At 33.7% G+C, this 18,955-nt stretch overlaps 1 protein-coding gene across 1 annotated transcript; it reads left to right on the top strand.

The window, feature by feature from the left end:
- The first annotated feature begins 1,296 nt into the window (after positions 1-1,296).
- On the top strand, positions 1,297-9,092 carry LOC131026121 (uncharacterized). Its single transcript, XM_057955889.1, has 2 exons — positions 1,297-1,845; positions 8,910-9,092. Exons 1-2 carry the CDS (start codon positions 1,297-1,299, stop codon positions 9,090-9,092), a joined length of 732 nt encoding a protein of 243 aa, XP_057811872.1.
- The last annotated feature ends 9,863 nt before the right edge of the window (positions 9,093-18,955 follow it).

Raw genomic sequence — 18,955 nt, 5'->3', positions numbered from 1 at the left:
TTCTAAGTATTGTACAGAGGTTAATTGACTAAGCATAATTTTGTTAGATTTGAAAGATCTGAACACAATTCTAAGCATGAGATTGTAAGACTATAGCTGACTTATATAGCATTATTTTCTGATTGTAAGACTATAGCGGACTTATATAGCATTATCTTCTCTGGACTTATATAGCATTATCTTCTCTGTAGTTTGAATTATTATAATTGTGTTTTAAGCATCATTTCTTTGAAGCTTAATAGATCATTTATGACTTATGATCATTATCTCGTTTGAAATTTGAAAGACCATAATTGAGTTATAAATATCATCACTTTTGGAGCTTGAGATAACATCATCAAATGTAAAATTTATATTAAATCATAATTGGAATTGTCAAATCTCTAGCAAAATAAAAATTCATTCTTAAAATTTAATTAATAATGATATATTCGCTTGTAAATACACAAACTTTTTGCACTTTCTGAAATTTAACACGATTTTTATTTTTTGCTCACAAATACATGAATTTAACGCCTTTTTTGATTTTTTACAATAACAAGAAAAATTTATAATTTATTGGTAAATATTAATTGATTTATGCTTTGTAACGTATTAGAATATAGATAATTGATAATTGCACTAAATAAATAAATAACTATTTATATTGATAATCGACTATTTTTTTGACATATTTTATATTGCATAAATAAATAAATAAATATTTAAATTAATTGATACACACACACACATTATTCTTATATTTTATCATTTAGATATTTTAATTAGTTTAAAGTTAAATATTTATTTTTTATCGACAATTTTTTTGACATATTTTTACTTATATGTATATATACACATAATATCTATGTATATTTTTATTTTATATTTTAATCTCATAAAATAATAATTTTAATATATAATTATTGTGTGTATAAATTTATACAATATTTACGAAAAAAATATATAATTTTATTATATGTTATTGTTCTACCATATATATACTCTTGTTTAATAATATGCAGGGTGGGGGGAAGAGGAGGGCGAAAAGGGTGGTGGCCGAAAATTGTAGAAATGGGAGGCGGGGGGGGGGGGGTGAGAGATGGTTCTTGGATAACTTGAAACGTAGGCTGGGAGATAGTTTGGGAACTTACTTCTGGGATGACGTGTGGGCCTCCAATAAACCCCTTAAGTTTGTGTTCCCAAGATTGTATAACTTGAGTTTAAATAAGAAAGGATTGGTCGGGGAGAGCGGGTTTTGGGAAGGAGATTCGTGGGTGTGGCCGGTGGAGTGGAGGAGGGAGTTGAGGGAAAGGGATGGTGGAGGAACTTATGTTGGCTGTTTCAGATTTTGCTCCTTGCACAGGTTCAAGCGATGAGTGGAGATGGACGGCGACAACGGATGGCTTATTCACAACCAAGTCGGCATACGATCTCCTTGCGGTGATCAAAGGAGAGCAACAAATCCAGCCTTTGGAGCTGGCCAAAGTTTGGGAAGCTCCGACGCCGCATAAAGCCAAAGTGACTGCTTGGAGATGCCTGAGAAATAGATTGGCAACGTGTGATAATTTGCTTAGAAGAAACATACAGCTCGGCATTGAGGAGAGATGGTGCAACGCTTGTGTGTCGTGTGAGGAGACAGCGGAACACCTGTTCTTACATTGCCCGAAAGCAGAGGCGGTCGGGGATCAGATACAACAATGGCTCAACATCAAAACGGCAAAACCTAGAGGTATTCTTCAACACTTCATCTCCTTCATTTCCGAAAGAAAAGGGAAGAAAGGCAGGAGATTGCTTCTAGCGTTGTGGGTGGGAACTATTGGGATGTTATGGAAAAGCATAAATGAAAGTCGATTTCAGAGCAAGGTATGGGATATTAATAGACTAGTTTTGCAAATTAAGGGTAGTCTTTGGAGTTGGAATGAGGTTTTCAAAGTGATGGAGTTGGGGGTACCTTTCACCTCTTGGTGCTCTAAGGGATTCAAACTCGACTTATTGTTTTAATTTGGCATCTCTGGTGCCTTGTTTTTGCCTCTTCAATGAAAATTTCCTTTTTGCTGATAAAAAAAAATGCATATCTTTTTGTATCATAAAATAAGTTTGGATCGCGTGACCCCGCGCATAGAAATCCCTTTGCCGACGGCTCACCCGCACCTACGAGAAAGTTGAATTCAAGGTGTGGTTGAGTTCATAATTTATATACTGCTAAGTAATTAAAAAAGAGTCTACTAAATTCCGATCATATATATATATCTGGGGAAGGGCTACGGTAAAAACAACTCTTAAAATAAAAACTACGAACCAGTAAAAATGTATGAATTTTATGTAGAACACGTATGAATTTATTGTATAAAGGTATGAATTATGAAATATAAATTTTTTGCTACCTATGAGATTCAAACTTAGGATCATGAATTCAACCTATGGTAAACTACATTTGGAAAATAATCGTACTCCCTTCCTCTCACAAAAAAACATATGAACAATTTATCATTTTGGGTAGTCTTACAAAAATATGAATAATTCCATTTTTGGACACAATTCCCTTAGTTTTTATTTTTTCTTTCTTTTCTTCAATTAACTCATTACTCTCATGACACTTTATAAAGCGGGACTCATTTTTCACTCACAACTAGTACGCTCTCCCGTGCATCGCACGGATGCACGGGCTACGATTACACTAAAACATCAATATAACTAAATTAACAGCCGTCATTTAATATAATAATTTTGGCTCGTAAAAGTCCAAATCGTATATTATTAAATTTTTATATAAATAAATAAATAATTTGTACACATAATTAAACAAATATATATAATATTTTAAATTCAAATTTTAAGATATATAACTAAAATTTTATTTACAAATTCATATTAAAATTAATACAAATTTCCTCCTCCCTTAATTACATTAAAAATGACTGTAGTTTAAACAATTATAATTAAAAATCATGTAAACTTTTTTTTATAAGGAAAAAAAATGACATATGCTTATGTTTGTCGCCAATAAACGAAAATACAATGAAAATAAAGTATGATATTCAACATTATAGATAAATGAGAGCGAACAAAAATTAATTTTAATATTTTAATCGATCATAACTTAATAATCTCAAATTTATTTTTTATAATCTTTATATCAAATTAAAGATCTTTTCACAATCTTTAATTTAACATCCATTTTGAGCATTATTTTTATAATAGAAATTAATGATTTTTTAAAAAGAATTATAAAAAAAAGATAGAAAATTTGGAGGGAAAGTTTATGGGAGAGAGAAAAATTGGAGTATATATATATAGATATAGATAGCTCCCAACTAACATTTCTTTAGATCTCTTTCATTCTCAATTATTCTCAATTATGCCTAAAAATAGAGAGGTGTGTTGATTAAAATGATCCACGCACAAAGATTAGGCAGTCCACATATATCAAGGTGGATTATTAGTTGAAGCATGACTATCATGATTCTTAATTTTCTAGCGTTCACTCCTTTATCGTGTGTATCTTGAAAATATCAAGAATATTACTTTGAAAAAGAAAGGCACTATAAGTTCAAATAGACACACCCCTCGTGTAAAATCGTTTTTGGGCCAATTTCTTGATCGAATATATATGTTTCACTTTATTTTAAAGCTTAGTATATTGGTCCTCTAAAAAAAAGGTAAAAAAGATCTTAGTCTTGGAATGTTATGTTACATACTTTATGTGATTGACATTTGTGTTTAGTCTATATTAATTTCTAATTGCTAAGAATATTTATAACATACTCCATCTATAAAAAAGGGCTATTTTTCTTTTTAAATCCTCAAATAGGCTCTTTAATTTGCACTATTGGGCCAACAAGAAGTTTTTGATCCATCTTGATACAAGAAATTATTGGACCTTTTAATTTAATATAAGCCGACAGCGTTGTCTACTTTATTTAGTGCAAGCCCACAGGTTTTTACCTTTTTTTTTTTTTTTTTTGAATTACACAGGTTTTTACTTTTAACTCAACTATTATCAAATTTAGTCAATCAACGAAAACTCGATATCCTGCGGATAGAAAAGCATTGTACAATTAGCTCTTTTCTTTTACAATTATTTGAGAAAAGTTTAAAATCAAATACTCACTCCATTTCCTACATAACTTTTTAGGAGGAAGGGGACACAAATTTTAAGACGAAAAATATGAAAAGATGAAAAGTAATAATAAATGAAGTATTGAGAGTGGTGAAAAGATAAAAATAATTATAAATGGAGAATTATTATTATTATTTTTTTTTATAATAGATAAAAAAAGTTAGAAAACTATTTAAGGGAGAAAAAAAAAATAGGGAAAACAAATTTACTATGGTAGACACCAACAAGTACCCCATGAACATAAAGTAATTTAGAACTAAATAAATATGATCTATTGAATTTGTACGGAAGGAGTATAATATACTATAAACTTTCAATTTGTTATTGTTTTCCTATGAAATTAAAATCCCCATATTTAAGTCATTTCAAAGTCAATTAAGCAAAAAAAAATCAAAATAAAATTCATGCATTTGAAAGTTTGAACAAACAAACTTAAATACCGCAAAAAATCAAGATAAAATGGTGCCAAAAAAAATTACGTACCACTTTTTTTTTTGAAAAGTTACGAAAATTTAAGGATTTTAATTTTATATATCATTATATCAAAATCAATGGTTATGTGCAATTAGAAAATTGACTAAAATTTTAAATATTTACGTGACACTATCCCTATAATTATAAATTACCTAGCGAAGGTGACCATTTAATTTGCTCATATATGCACGCAGTAATGTAACCAGATTTTTTAGTTAGGGGGGCCAAATACTCTCTTCGTAACTAGCTAAATTTATTTTAATTTTTTAATATGGAATAAATATAAGCAAAAAACATCTAATCATTTATTCGTTTTATTATCAAATACACTTATTTTAATGGAAAAACAGAGAAAAAAATATATTTTCATTCATTTTCCACCATTTTCACTTATTTACTATGATGAAAAATTTTCTCTGGCCAATGTGAAATATTTTATCGGGCATCCCCTTTTCTCTCATTTTCTCTCCAATATTGGATAATATTATCCTAAGTATGGGTGTGAAAATATTTTTCAACATTTTATCATCTTTTCATCTCTAGCAAAACATATGATAAAAAAAAGGAGAAAAATATTTTCTCACCTTTTCTTATCTATCATTTTCCAATAATTTTTTTTTCAACCAACGTAAACGCACCCTTAAAATACTAGTTTTACAATCGTTCAATAGCTTATCTCCTACACGTAGAGAAAAATTGGGATTATTACTAAAATAAGAATATTTATGTATTTATTTAATATTAAATATAAAATTACTAAATTACCCCTAGTGTTTTTTGAAATTTCCAGGGAGGCCCAGTGCCCCCATAGCCCCCCCCCCCCCCCCCGGGCTACGTCAATGTATGCAGGTGACTGTTTTCATAATTTTCATCAAGTCTAAGGCCATCTCCAGCAATAGCTACTTATTTTAAGGTTTTTGCTGACATCATCCTAAACACATCGCCATATTCTCAGCTTTTTACTTTTACCCCCAACAATACCTACTCAAACTTAGGATTTTGCTAACATTGTAATTGTTAGGTCCGGGGGGTTTCGAATAGGTGTATGGGGGGGGAATACACCTATAGGCTATTTTTACAACAATCTACTGACCTCAATCAGAGGGATCTCAGTCAGAGATCAAAACGAAACTTTACACGCAAACAAGGACTCCTGTTTTACTGAAATCAGTTTTGACCAACAGGGTTGACGATTGATACTGAAAGCACTTCAGTAATGAGTTATCAGTTAAGTTGCTGGAACTTAACTGATCCAAGTAAGGGCTTCAGTCGTTTTGCTAAGATAGAGATGATATCACTCTTCCTTACTATCAGAGGATAGTTCAGTCAGATAGATATCATACGCAGCGGAAATTAAACTTCGTTTTGTAATAGCCTTGGTGGAGCAGATAGTTGGATTAAGGTTTCTCTTTGCAGTTATTCAGTGTTCAGTTTTATCAATAGAAATAGCACAAGTAAGAATGTAAAACTGAAAGCTGTAAATAACACAGAGACTTTTACGTGGTTCGGAAAAACTCTTTCCTACATCCACGGCTGGTTGATCAGACCAACAATCCACTCCGCAAGTGCTTCACTGGTGCACTGCAAACCGTACCCGTGTGCTTGCCTGGTGCATACAACCGTAAACTGAAGAAAACCTTTCTTCAGCACCCACACACCTCGCGTAGGATTTTCCTGCTAAGCACACCTCGTGCTCAGACTTTTCACTCAGAGTTCAGAGTACCTTCCTGAACTCCGAACCACTCAAACACTCAGAGTTCAGAGGTTTGAACGAGTGCCAACTATACTTACAAAGAACAAGTTCTTTGAAGCAAGTTTGACCTTTGGCATCTGGGTAAACAGATATATGCCTAGGGTCTAAGAGAATGTATGTAATCAGCAGTGACTGATTTTGGCTTTGGAATTCTCTTCTTCGATTCAAGCTTTGGGGCGGTTAAGCTTTAGGCTGAGTAGCAATTTCTGCAGAGCTTCAGCTTATGTCGTTGAATCGGTGAAGGTTGAAGTGATCCTCGAGCACTATTTGTAGGAGAACTCTTGAATAGATCCGTTGGCGTAAATCGTCCTCAAGATTACTTCCGTTGGAGAGCAATTCGAATTTGGGCTGAGGCTTCAATCTTCGAGGTTCCTTGTCTGTGTGGAAACGGCTCTCTTTGATGAACAGGAGATGTGACATCTCTGAAAAGTAACCACCAGATAAGAATGATCTCTGCAGAGATAAGATATTCTGAGATCTCTGCATTTAATGCGGCTGTACTTGTGCGTACGTGGCTTCCTCTGAACGTTGGAAGATCAGTCCTAGGAGAAATGTTCAACTGATACTTGACTGTAGTATCAGTCCTTGCGCGCATTAAATAATCAGTCTTCAACTGATTCTTCAACTGATACTTCAGTTGGTAACTGCAGTCTTCAGTCTGCAGTCTTCAGTCTTCAGTCTTCGTTCTTCAGTCTTCAGTCTTCGACACCGCAACTAAACTAGAAACGAACTCTAACACTTGAGTTCAAAACGATTCTAGTCTATTACATATAAGTCCTATGAATTTTGGTATCATCAAAACAAGAGTTAGGATATTCCATAAGGTTCCCGACAGTAATGGACCCACTTTCAACTCATTCAAATTTTATTTAAATTTCACATTTATTCTTTATAATTTAGTAAAATTAATTTAACATTTATTTTTGATTAATATAACATTTATTTTTATCAAATGTTCACACGCCTTTTGTCAAGTCCAAATTAGTTGGGACTCCCTTATGAAATAGACCTCTCTTCTAGTACTATAGTATAATATTATCTCCGTCCCAACGAAAGCGGTGCGTATTTCGTTTTGAGCCGTCCCAACGAAAGTGGCGCATTTCTTTTTTTTTTTGTAATAATTTTATACTTCAAACAATGGACCCCACACACCTTTACACACTTTTACACTACAATCTTATTCTATTTAAATCCCGTGCCGAAAAGAAGCGCACCGCTTTCATTGGGACGGACGGAGTAATAAAGAGTATTAGACTACCCACAGTAGTGACGCTCATCCAATCCAATCTTATTCAACTTTTTAATAAAATATTCATTTCTCTCTCATCTACCTACACAACCACAAGTATAATTTTTACTCCCAATGGTGACACCAACCCAATCTATATATTCTTTCTTTACACGTTATTTTTAATTATCTAATATATAAAATAAAATACTATAAATTAAAATCAAATATTTATTTATTTTAAAAAAAATTATAATCATATTATAATTAAACATTGTCATATATTACAATTGAATGTGAAATTATTAGGAAGAGATGAATTTAATTTGTGTGTGGGAATATAGTAAAATTAAGCTACATTTATATAGTTAAAATAAATAAGAATTTTAATATTTTATTTATAAAGAAAAATTGTAATTAAATTATATTTATAAAAGAAATTAAACACCAATGAAAATATGCCATGTGGCACAACATAAATGTGGATGGCAGGATAACCTTGAGGCGGCTAAGCTCCCAGGTCACACATTTTTCTTGACTTTCCATATAATTTATTTTTCCATAAAATTTGTAATCTTTGTGGGTCGTCTTAGAGCATTCACGATGGAGAGCCAAGGATGGGCTCTAAAATGTGATCCCCACCATTGAAGAGCTCACATGGGAGAGCCAACCTTTAGCTCTTAAATTTGTAAAGAGGGGGCTCGAAAATGGAAGGTGCATAACACGCACCCATCTTGCTACACTTTTGAGCCCAGAGCGCTAGAGAGAAGTGGGCTCGCGAGCCGCAGGCTCGGCAATGGGGGTTGCTCGGGAATTGGGAGGCTCGAGCCCAATTTCGAGCCCCGATTGCGGATGCTTTTAAGTTATAATAATCACAAAATCTCCTGTACACCCGGGTATACGGTACACCCGAATGTACGGTACACTCAGGATATTAGTATCATTTTAATATAGTGATAGTGTCATTTTGAGATAGTGTTATTTATACAAAATGATAATATTTTACACTGTTATTTATATAATATGATAGTGTCATTTGTAAAACAAAATAGTTTTTTTTTTTTTTATCAGAAAAGATATATATTAGAAGAATCATGGTACCAGGAGTACCGAAAAGATTACACAACAAAAGGAGATAAAGTCTCACACATCCAAGAGGAAAAACAAATCTCCTCACTAATGAATTTAAAAATTCTATTCCAACTCCACATCCTTACTTGGATCTCCCTAATAAAACTTTGTGCCTCCCAAGTCTTCCCATCAAATCTACTTTCGTTACGATTCTTCCATAAAATTCAAGTTGTACACATCCATAAGGCCTTCAATAACTTCGAGCTCTTCTTCTTTCCCAGATTAGTAAAAGCTTTGAAATGTTCAAAAATACCTTGTGGTCTTGGAGCTTGAACGCCCAACCATCTTTGCACTCCATTCCAGACATCTTCGACTTTTGGGCAGCTAATGAGGGTTTCCTGTTGATTGCAGCATCCATTGCACAAATTTTCCACTTCTCCAATAGAGATGTTTCGTCTCCTTAAGTTGTCACATGTTGGCAATCTATTCCTAAGAATTCTCCAATTTATGACTCTTGCCTTCTGAGCAGTCGGGGTGTCCCACTATTTTGTAAAACAAAATAGTGTTAGTGTCATTTATATCCAGGTATACGGTACATCCGGGTCTATAGGAAACCACCTCTATAACAATTCTTGGTCAAGTGTGTGTATACATCCGGGTCTACAGGAGACCACCTCTATAATAATTCTTGGTCAAGTGTGTGTGTTTTTTTTTATATAAATTAACAGTGTTAAATAAAGAAATTTAAAGGTCGCAGCACAGGGGACTCGAACCTAAGATCTTTGGCCTTAGACATTAACCCCTTACCGCTTGGTCAAGTGTGTGTATTGATTTAATAGTGAGTAGATAATGTCTTAAGCTTGAGTCCTGGGTTCGAGTCCATCGAGACGTGGTCTTTAAATTTTTTCATTTATTTGTATAATTTTATAAAAATAATTCAAATAGTATAATGTTATTTTTAATTAAGAAAACTTTGTATTGTTAATTTTTTATATGGTCTTTAAATTTCTTTATTTATTTGTGTAACTTATATATGTGTGTGTATATATATATATATATATATATATATATATATATAATATTGGTCAAATAGTATAATATTATTTTTAATTGAGAAAATTGTATTTTGTTAATTTGCTATAATTATACAGACATACTTCCATTTTCTTAAATTTCTATGGAATACGTACATGTACTCTCACTTATATTTTATAATTGCACGTCTCTATTTTTCTGTCAAATTTTTCCTCTTTCTTTGGGCCTAAGATAATTTTCATTCGAGAGTTTTCTGTACATGAAAATTATTACGCCCTACCTCGCGCGAAGCTTGATCACTTTGTTTTTTATATGAATTTTACAAAGTAGTATCTAATGTATTAAGTGTGATAGATAAAAAAGTAAAAAATAAATAATGAAAAAAAAAATACCATATAAAAAAAAAGTGATCAAGTTACATGGAACAATCCAAAAAAAAAAAATCATCAAACTTTATGGGACGGAGGGAATATATTCCATGATATTTAGAGTTTGGCAGAAAAATATCCTCATAAATCGACAAATCAATCCAATTATCATCTCAAAGTTAATTTTTTCAGAGGACATCCCATTGAAAGGGTAAGATTGGAACAATCCTACTCTTGAGGATAAAAATACTCAATCATGCATTTTATAAATCATGCAAAGTAAACGCCCCCTAATGATCTCATGAATTCAATTCAAATTTACAAGTCAAACAAAATCTAAAAGTAACATATATAGAGGTCCAGCTCCTACTAATCTCAATATAATTAGGCACAATTACATCATCAATTAGCGTGCATGTGCTGAATTTTAGTTGGCTCTCACATTTAATTATCCCACCTCCACCTAATTTTCGTAGTAATTAGATATCTATTACTAGGGATTGTTTGGGATCCAATTATTTCAGGAGAAGAAATTGATTCATTTCCTGCTTACATAATTACGGATAGTGGAGTGTTTGCAAAGGAATGCTTAATTTTGCATCTATCGACTATCATGCTCCAGTAAAACACCCCATCTTATGTAGAAGTTGCCTTGATTCCAAAATTTTATGGTTTACGGAAGTTTATTTTAAAATATAAATTAGAAAAAAAAAAAAAACTCTTTGATTACGAATATTTACAATTAATTTATCACTTAGTTGAATTAGTTCGTGATTCTAGATGGAAATTTCATGAGATATAAGTAATTATATACTTCCTCCGCCTTCATCCCCCAAATAACTTCCTAGAATCCTAATAGGCGACGGCACAAGTTTTAAAAAAAATTATTAAGTGTATTGATAGTGGAGAAAAAATATTATACTAATGTGTCAAAATGGATAAGAAGTTATTTAGGGAAACGTTCCAAAAAAGAAATACTAAGAAATTATTTGGGGGACGAAGGGAATATTTTTTTTTAATTCATCACTATTTACGGCAAAATTTCACCATGTTTTTACGGTTAGCTTGCTTAATCCTATTCCTACTTAGCAACAACGAATCTCAACTTATCAAAGCTGAGTTATATGAACCGAAGCGGAAAATAAAGAAATCAAACTTGAAAATAAAAATCAAATTAAAAAAAATATATTCATGTGTAAAAACACTTGAATTATATCCATACGGGTTGATGACACAGATAACCAATGTGGTTGTAACAACGTATATTTAATTAATTAGTGGATATTGTTATGTGCGTTATGGACGAGAACACGTAGTAAAATAAATTTTCAAAAATAGGTCCGAACATTAACAGATATGTCTACATGTTTTTTTTTTTTTTAATTTATTCTTTTGTTATATTTTTTATTTATCATTAATGTTTTACTTTGATTGTTATTATGACAAATGCTCAATAATCGTAACAAATTTATACTTAGAAATTCAAATGGATTTAGGTAATTAGCAAACATTGGTATATGTATTTGAGACTATAACATGTAATAAAAACACTTTTTAATTTTGTTAAAAAATAATACGCGAGTACATATATATTAGATGAGTTTAGGTGGATGAATTGTATTAGTCTCTCATCATTTTAGTTAATCATCGTACTTCACCATGACCAACGATTATATATTGATAAACCCTACTCAACTATAAAGTCAAATTTATAGTTTCTAATTATAATATAAAGTGATTTTCGTTTGAAATTCGTCGGGTTAGAATTCTTAATCATTCTAAAATAGGAACTACGAACAATGAAATTATGATGCATTCTATAAATAACATGATGGATTCACAGTGAAAAGTGATGAATTAAAAAAAAATCGCTCCTTATTGAATTAGACCTTAAAACCATAAATTCATTCAGCGAAATGATAAATTCACCATAAATATTCAAGATCTAAGAACTGAAAATAATTCATAATTTATACCTTAAAATGAGAAAATGGGATCTAACCCTATTGAATCAAGTGATACACTCTATTGGTCCCCTAATTTCATGCTCATTTGAGAATGACACGAATTTTAATAAAATGATTGAGCGTGTTAATTATGAAAGAAATACAGGTTCATTATATGATGTTGTGAAATAATTTTACTAAAAATAGAAAAAATATAAAATTAAGAGACAAACTAAAATGACAAAATAGAGTATAAAATTGAAGTACGGACGCCGGAGGGAGTAGGGATGTCAATCTAGCCCGAAACCCGTGGGCTGACCGATTAACCCGTCATCCGAGAGGGTTAGGGTTGAATGTTTTCAACCCGATAAAAGTTACAACCCAATTAGCCCGTAACCGAATAGCTCAGCACCCGATAGGGTCGACCCGACTAACCCGATGGGCTAGCCCGAAACCCGAGTACTTAACTTAGAATATTTAGATATAAAAATAAAAAAATGATAAAATATTATAAAGTCTCATCATTTCACTTTTCTTTATTTTTGAGATGCTTTGGTTCTATGAATTCAAATTATTGTTTGATATTTTATTATTTTTTCTTTAATAAAATTGAGCATTTTATTGTTACCAACTTATTTTATATGTTTTGTAATCTTGATGTTTTTTACAATATTTCATATTTTTGCATTTAATACTTGCTATATAATTTATATCTTTGATTTTTATGTATATTTTTATACATTATACATTAGATCATTAAAAATAATAAAATACAAATGATTATTTTATTTTTACGCCTTTAAGCCGGTTACCCCGATGGGCTAGCCCAAAACCCGAACGTTTAGGGTTAGGGTTGGAGATTTATAACTCGAAAAAATTCCCAGCCCGATTAGTCCTCACCCGATTAATTCTAAGCCCGATAAGACTGGTTCGAAACTCGATGGATTGACCCGATTGACATTCTTAGGAGGGAGTACTTATTTCAGCCGGCCACCAAAGAGAGGGCCGACTAATATATGAAATGGGTTGTGTCATGGTTTTTAACTTAGTAGTACTATTTTCCCTCAAAAAAAAAAAGTAGTACTAGCTACTTGTTTGGACACTATGGGAAAAAAGAAACGAGAGTCGTTTTCAAGGAAAGATTTGGGATATTGAGAGACTTGTTTTACAGATCAAGGGTAGACTTTGGAGTTGGAATGAGGTCTATAAAGTTTTGGAGTTGAGAATCTCTTTCACCATGTGGTGCTCAAAGGGTTTCAATCTTTCCTTCTTGTTTTGATTGGCATCCCTGGTGCCTTGCTTTTTATCTTAATAAAATTTTAATTTTACCGATTAAAAAAAAAAAGTACTAGCTACTTGTTTAGGGGGCCTAGGGCCTTAGTGGAAGGTTGAAGCAGTTGATGAAGATTGGGTGGTCATAAAATATCGAAAAAGTCTTGCCTACAAACGATGAAAAGAAAAGGTAAAATGTTCTAGATTTTGTTTAATTGTTGTAGTTGGAAAAGTTCAAAATCCATTATTGTTGTCTGCTAAGAACCGCAAACTTTGTTTGTTAGGCGAAGAATATGATAGGCTGGCTAGCAAAACGAGGACAAATTGATGCCCATCCAACTATCTCAAGAATCGTATAATATAATATAATATAATGTTGTGGAAAATCCACTGTCATGTATGAATATTTGACTGTAGATTAAGAATCGGATTATTAAATAGGAGTATCTTTTATTATGGTTGAGAAATGAAATGATAAATGTCTCACATCATTTCTCAAACCATCACTGTTCGAGTTTGATTGAGATGTGGAGATTCTGCTGTAGATTGAGTTTCAGTGACATATTTAGTAGTTGGCTTTTTATATTTTGGTGGATGATGCGTTATTTTATTAGGTATATCAGTATATATGACTGATATAAATTCACGACAGATTAAATAATATTATTGATATAAATTTATATTTATTTCAGGAAAGATTAAATAATATTCTACGATTGAAATTTGAGGTTCTCCTAATACCGTGTCTTTAGTTAGTAAGGGGGTGTTTGATAAATTATGTAGGTTAAGGAGTGATAATTATGAACTAGGAGGCCCATGGTAGGAAATGAAACCCATGTAATTTAATCTAGTGTTTGATAAATCAAGGTTAAAAGTTAGATAGCATGAATTAATTGTTTGATAGTTTAAATTAAAATATAGATTAAATAGTAAAATTACTATTTTAACCTTATACTATTAAATTAATTAAAAAATTTAAATTAAAAAATAGAAGTCTATCCCATCATCTTCAATCCCAACCCCCCGCCCCCCATCACCGCCTCTTTCCCTCACTCCAGGATCCGCCGCCACCTCCATCCCAACCCCCCCCGCCCCCCCCATCACCGCCTCTCTCCCTCCATCCAGCGTCCGCCGCCACCTCCATCCCAACCCCCCGCCCCCCCATCATCGCCTCTCTCCCTCCCTCCAGCGTCCGCCGCCACCTCCATCCCAACCCCCCGCCCCCCATCACCGCCTCTCTCCCTCCCTCCAGAGTCCGCCGTCACCTCCATCCCAACCCCCCCCGCCCCCCATCACTGCCTCTCTCCCTCCCTCTAGCGCCTGCCGCCACCTCCAACAAGAATCGGCGCAGCGCATCCCTCTCTCCAGCGCCGACTCGCCCACCGCCAGGAAGATTCACCCCACCGCCGCCTCCCCCTCCCTCCAGCGCCGCCCCACAGCCAATAAGAATCGGCGCATCGCCGCCTTACTCCCTCCAGCGCCAGCCCGTCCCACCGCCAAGAAGATTCAGCCCACCGCTGCATCCCTCCCTCTCCCTGCAAAACCCCTCAAAAAAAACAACCCATCTCATCCCACTTCCCCCCCCATCAAAATTCAAGATTCAGACCTTCTCCACTTCCTTGCAGATTTGCATGGTTTAAGTCAATGGAGGCGACGATTTTGGAAAGGGGATTTCTCATGATATTGTTGGTAAAAACGAGAAACTAATATCGTCGCGCTGAAATTGGTGGTAATCAATGAGTTCCCTCGCAAGAATTAATACCGCCGCCGCTGCAACTATTGACCGCCGGTGAACGTTGGTGAAGAACAGCGATGTCGGCGAGGGCAGAGTGGTGTTGCTGGTGATGGGAATTGGGGGTAAATGTGTGAACGAAAAATTAAACAAGAATTACTGTAGCATGAAGGAAAGGTAACAGAGGGTCTACCCCGTTTCTCTTTCAGCTATCGAACAGTGTTTTGGACCGGGCCCAAAGTCAATTAGCGGGCTGCTGCTTTTCGGAAGGTTGAATATCAAACATTGAGTAGACGGCTTATATCTAAGTAATATGCCTTTAACTAACTAATCAAACTAGCCCTAAGTATATAGTATTCAACTAGATCACGCATATTATATATATGGCGCACCAAGATTGTGATGCGTGCATGACAAGTAGCTTGCAAAGCCTTTCAAGGCAAAAAATGCATAACTCTACACATAAAAATGCATTAAATTGTACAAAAAATGCATTACATTTTTCGACAAATCTTGTTCTTTACTGCCGAAATGAGTTTGTGATGCAGCGGGATGTGTTTTCTGCTTATCTGGTTTCAAAATGACTGGCATCCCTATTTTGTGTTTATCATCTGATTTATAACTCTAGAGATGTTATGTTCAATTTTTAATTGATACAATTTTTTCAAAAAAAATTGTACTACTTTTCATAAAATTAGTATAGTTTTTAAAATTAAATAGCACATTAAGTTAGACCAAATAAAATATAAAAATATATTTTATTTATAAATGATTAAATGAGACTTTGCTTAAACATAAATAATTAAGACTTTTCATAAAATGAAATAAGATTTTACTTTTTATTAATAAATGAAACTTTATTTAAAAGTAAATCAAATAAGACTTTTCTTAAAAATAAATATGATTTTTATTAATAGCAAATAAGACTTTAAGTCTTTTTATTTGTAAATGAGACTTTTGCTTGAATTTAAATAATATTTTCATAAAATCTTAAGAGCAAATAACACTTTTGTTAAAAGCAAATAAGATTTTTTATTCATAAATGAGACTTTTGTTTCAATATAAATAATAGTCATAAAATCAAATAAGACTTTTAAGACTTTTTATTTGTAAATGAGATTTCATTTGAATATCAATAATATTTTTTATAAAATAAAATAAGATTTTTTTAAATAGCAAATAAGACTTTTTAAAGATCAAATAAGACTTTAAAACTTTATATTTTTAAATAATATTTTTCATAAAATCAAATAAAACTTTTCTCAATAGCAAATAAAACTTTTATTGATAAATGGGGCTTTTGTTTAAATGTGAATCAAACTTTTCATAAAATCAAATAAGAACTCAACAAAATAGTTTTTATCATTAGAGCAAATAATTTGTTTTCGTTACTTTGTTTAATTGTGACTTAGATTTTTCATAAAATCGTATAAGAATTTCCTTAGGAGTGAATAAAACATTTTTGAGAAATAAACGACTTTACAAATAAAATTTATTTAGTAAAATTAAAAAGGGCTCTGTGGTACAGTTGATAAGATACTTTTTTTTTTTGATCAGACAAATAAAAATGCATTAAAAAAAACGGCACCAGAGATGCCTAAAATTATACAAGTCGAGAAATGAAGTCGTTTGCACTCCACTCTCCAAAGTTCATATCAAAATCCACAACACCAAAAGAGCGATTCCAACCCCAAGTTCTAGCTTTGATTTCCTGAATGAATTCACCGACGACCAACTCTTTTCCTTCAAAAACTCGTTCATTTCTTTTCTTCCATAGCAGCCAGACACATCCAATCCATATCATATTCAACAGCTTCCGGATCTTTTCCTTCTTTCCACAATGGCCGAACATTTCCAAATGAGTTGCTGTTGAAGCTGGTCTAGCCATGCTAATCCCGCACCATTTTTGAATCTCATCCCAAATCTCCTGTGTTTTTGTGCACGTGGTGAAAAGATGTGAAGCATTCTCATCTTGTTCGTTGCATTGTTGACACACCTGATCTTCTACAGCCAAGATAACTCCCCTTTTTCTAATATTGTCGCACGTCGGTAAGCGGTTCCGAAGCAATCTCCAAGCAGTAACCGCGGCTTTATGGGGTGCGGGCGTCTTCCAGACCTCCGCCATTCTCCACTTGTCAGCAGCGTGGTGGGTACTCTCGTTTCTTCTTGACTTGATCACGTCGTAGGCGGATTTGGTGGTGTATCTACCATCTGCTGCCTCAGTCCATTCCCATCCGTCTTTGTTATCTGCAGAAGGGCAAAAGTTTGCAAGAAAAGTAGTTAGCGATAAAACCGCCTCCCTCTCACTTTCCCTGAGATCCCTCCGCCACTTCAAATCCCAAATCCAGCTCCCCCCTTCCCACCTACCGCATTCGCCCACGCTCGCCTCCCTATTGTTACAAAGGTGGTAAAGCCTCGGAAAGGAGGCTTTCAGAGATTCCCCGCCCGCCCACACATGTTCCCAGAACTTAGTATTATTCCCATCTCCCAGTTTCCTTTTCAGTTTTTGAAAAAACCAGCTCCCAAAATCGATCCCTCCCCTTTTGATCACCTTCGCCCACCAGCCTGTTTTCGACCTATTCCCATCTCTAAGCACGACTCCGCCCTCCCTCCATTCAAGAACGCCGTAAATGGAATTAACAACCCTAGTCCATAAAGAATCACCCCCCTCCCAATACCTCCACAACCATTTGAACACAAGAGCAGCATTCATCCATTCTAAGTTTCGAAAACCCAGCCCCCCTTCATCTTTACCAAGACACAGATCACTCCATTTGACCCACGCAATATGATCATTGATACCATTCCCCCCCCACACAAAATTACGACACAAAGAAATAAGATCTCTCACAGTTGATTTAGGGATGAAGGAGAACGAGAGTTGATAGATAGGTATAGCTTGCAGAACTGCCTTAACCAAAGTAATTCTACCTGCCAGAGACAATCGCGAATTCCTCCATCTGGTAATTCTCTTCCTGACCTTCTCGACCAGATACTCCCAGTCAATGATGCCATTGAACCTGCCGCCAACCTTAATTCCCAAAAATTTGAAAGGCGTTCTGCCCACCGAGCATTGCAACTTTCCAGCCCAACTTTCTATAATTGAATCATCCACACCAATGCCGACGAGGCAACTTTTGCTGAAATTAACCTTCAGTCCAGACAGGAGTTCAAAAATCCTCAAGATATACCTGACAGCTTGGGCATTCCGCTCTTGGTTCTCCAGGATGAAGATCGTATCATCGGCATATTGGAGATGTGAAATGATAAGATACTAGTTTATTGAGTCAAAGGTCTTAGGTCTAATCTTCAACTTATGCATTAATTTAATTTTTTTTAATTATCAAGGACTGTCCTAGACCCCTACTGTGCGCCCACTGCCAACCATGCCCAACTTAGTCTCACGTATGAAACTTATTTGATGGAGGACTCCCTCATTCTCTACTCAACAATACTTATTTTGATAGATATATCCATTACCACTTTAATCATCCACACCAATAATAACATCCCAAAAAAATGGGTCACGCAAACTAAGAAAATATAGATAAACTAAGAAAAATATAAAGTAAATAAGGGGAGAAATAAAGAAAAATTGTAGCATTCTAAATGGGACGTCCAAAAGAAAAATTGGGACAGAGAAAATATTATTCTTTTAAGCATAAAATTTATATATAATAAAAATAAAACAAAAAATTATAATTATAACACAAAAATGACAAAATGTGAAAAAGTAAAACTAAACAACAAATAGAGAATATATCATTGCCAAGAAATCATGTAGTACTAAACTAATAACACAAGTTGCAAATAATAGCAATACGAAATTACAAACAAACTGGTTGTGTTTCAAACAAATAGAAGAGATTTTAGAAATGAAATTAGATTAAATGTGTAAAGAAGAATATAGAATTTTAGTGCGTGGGAAATGTCATCTCTATTTATTGAGAAATCAAAATTATGAACTTCTATCT

This window comes from Salvia miltiorrhiza, chromosome 5 (genome assembly GCF_028751815.1).
Source record: "Salvia miltiorrhiza cultivar Shanhuang (shh) chromosome 5, IMPLAD_Smil_shh, whole genome shotgun sequence".
NCBI classification, from domain to species: domain Eukaryota; kingdom Viridiplantae; phylum Streptophyta; class Magnoliopsida; order Lamiales; family Lamiaceae; genus Salvia; species Salvia miltiorrhiza.
Note: the sequence above shows the minus strand (reverse complement) of the source record. Positions and strands in the feature narration are given on the sequence as shown.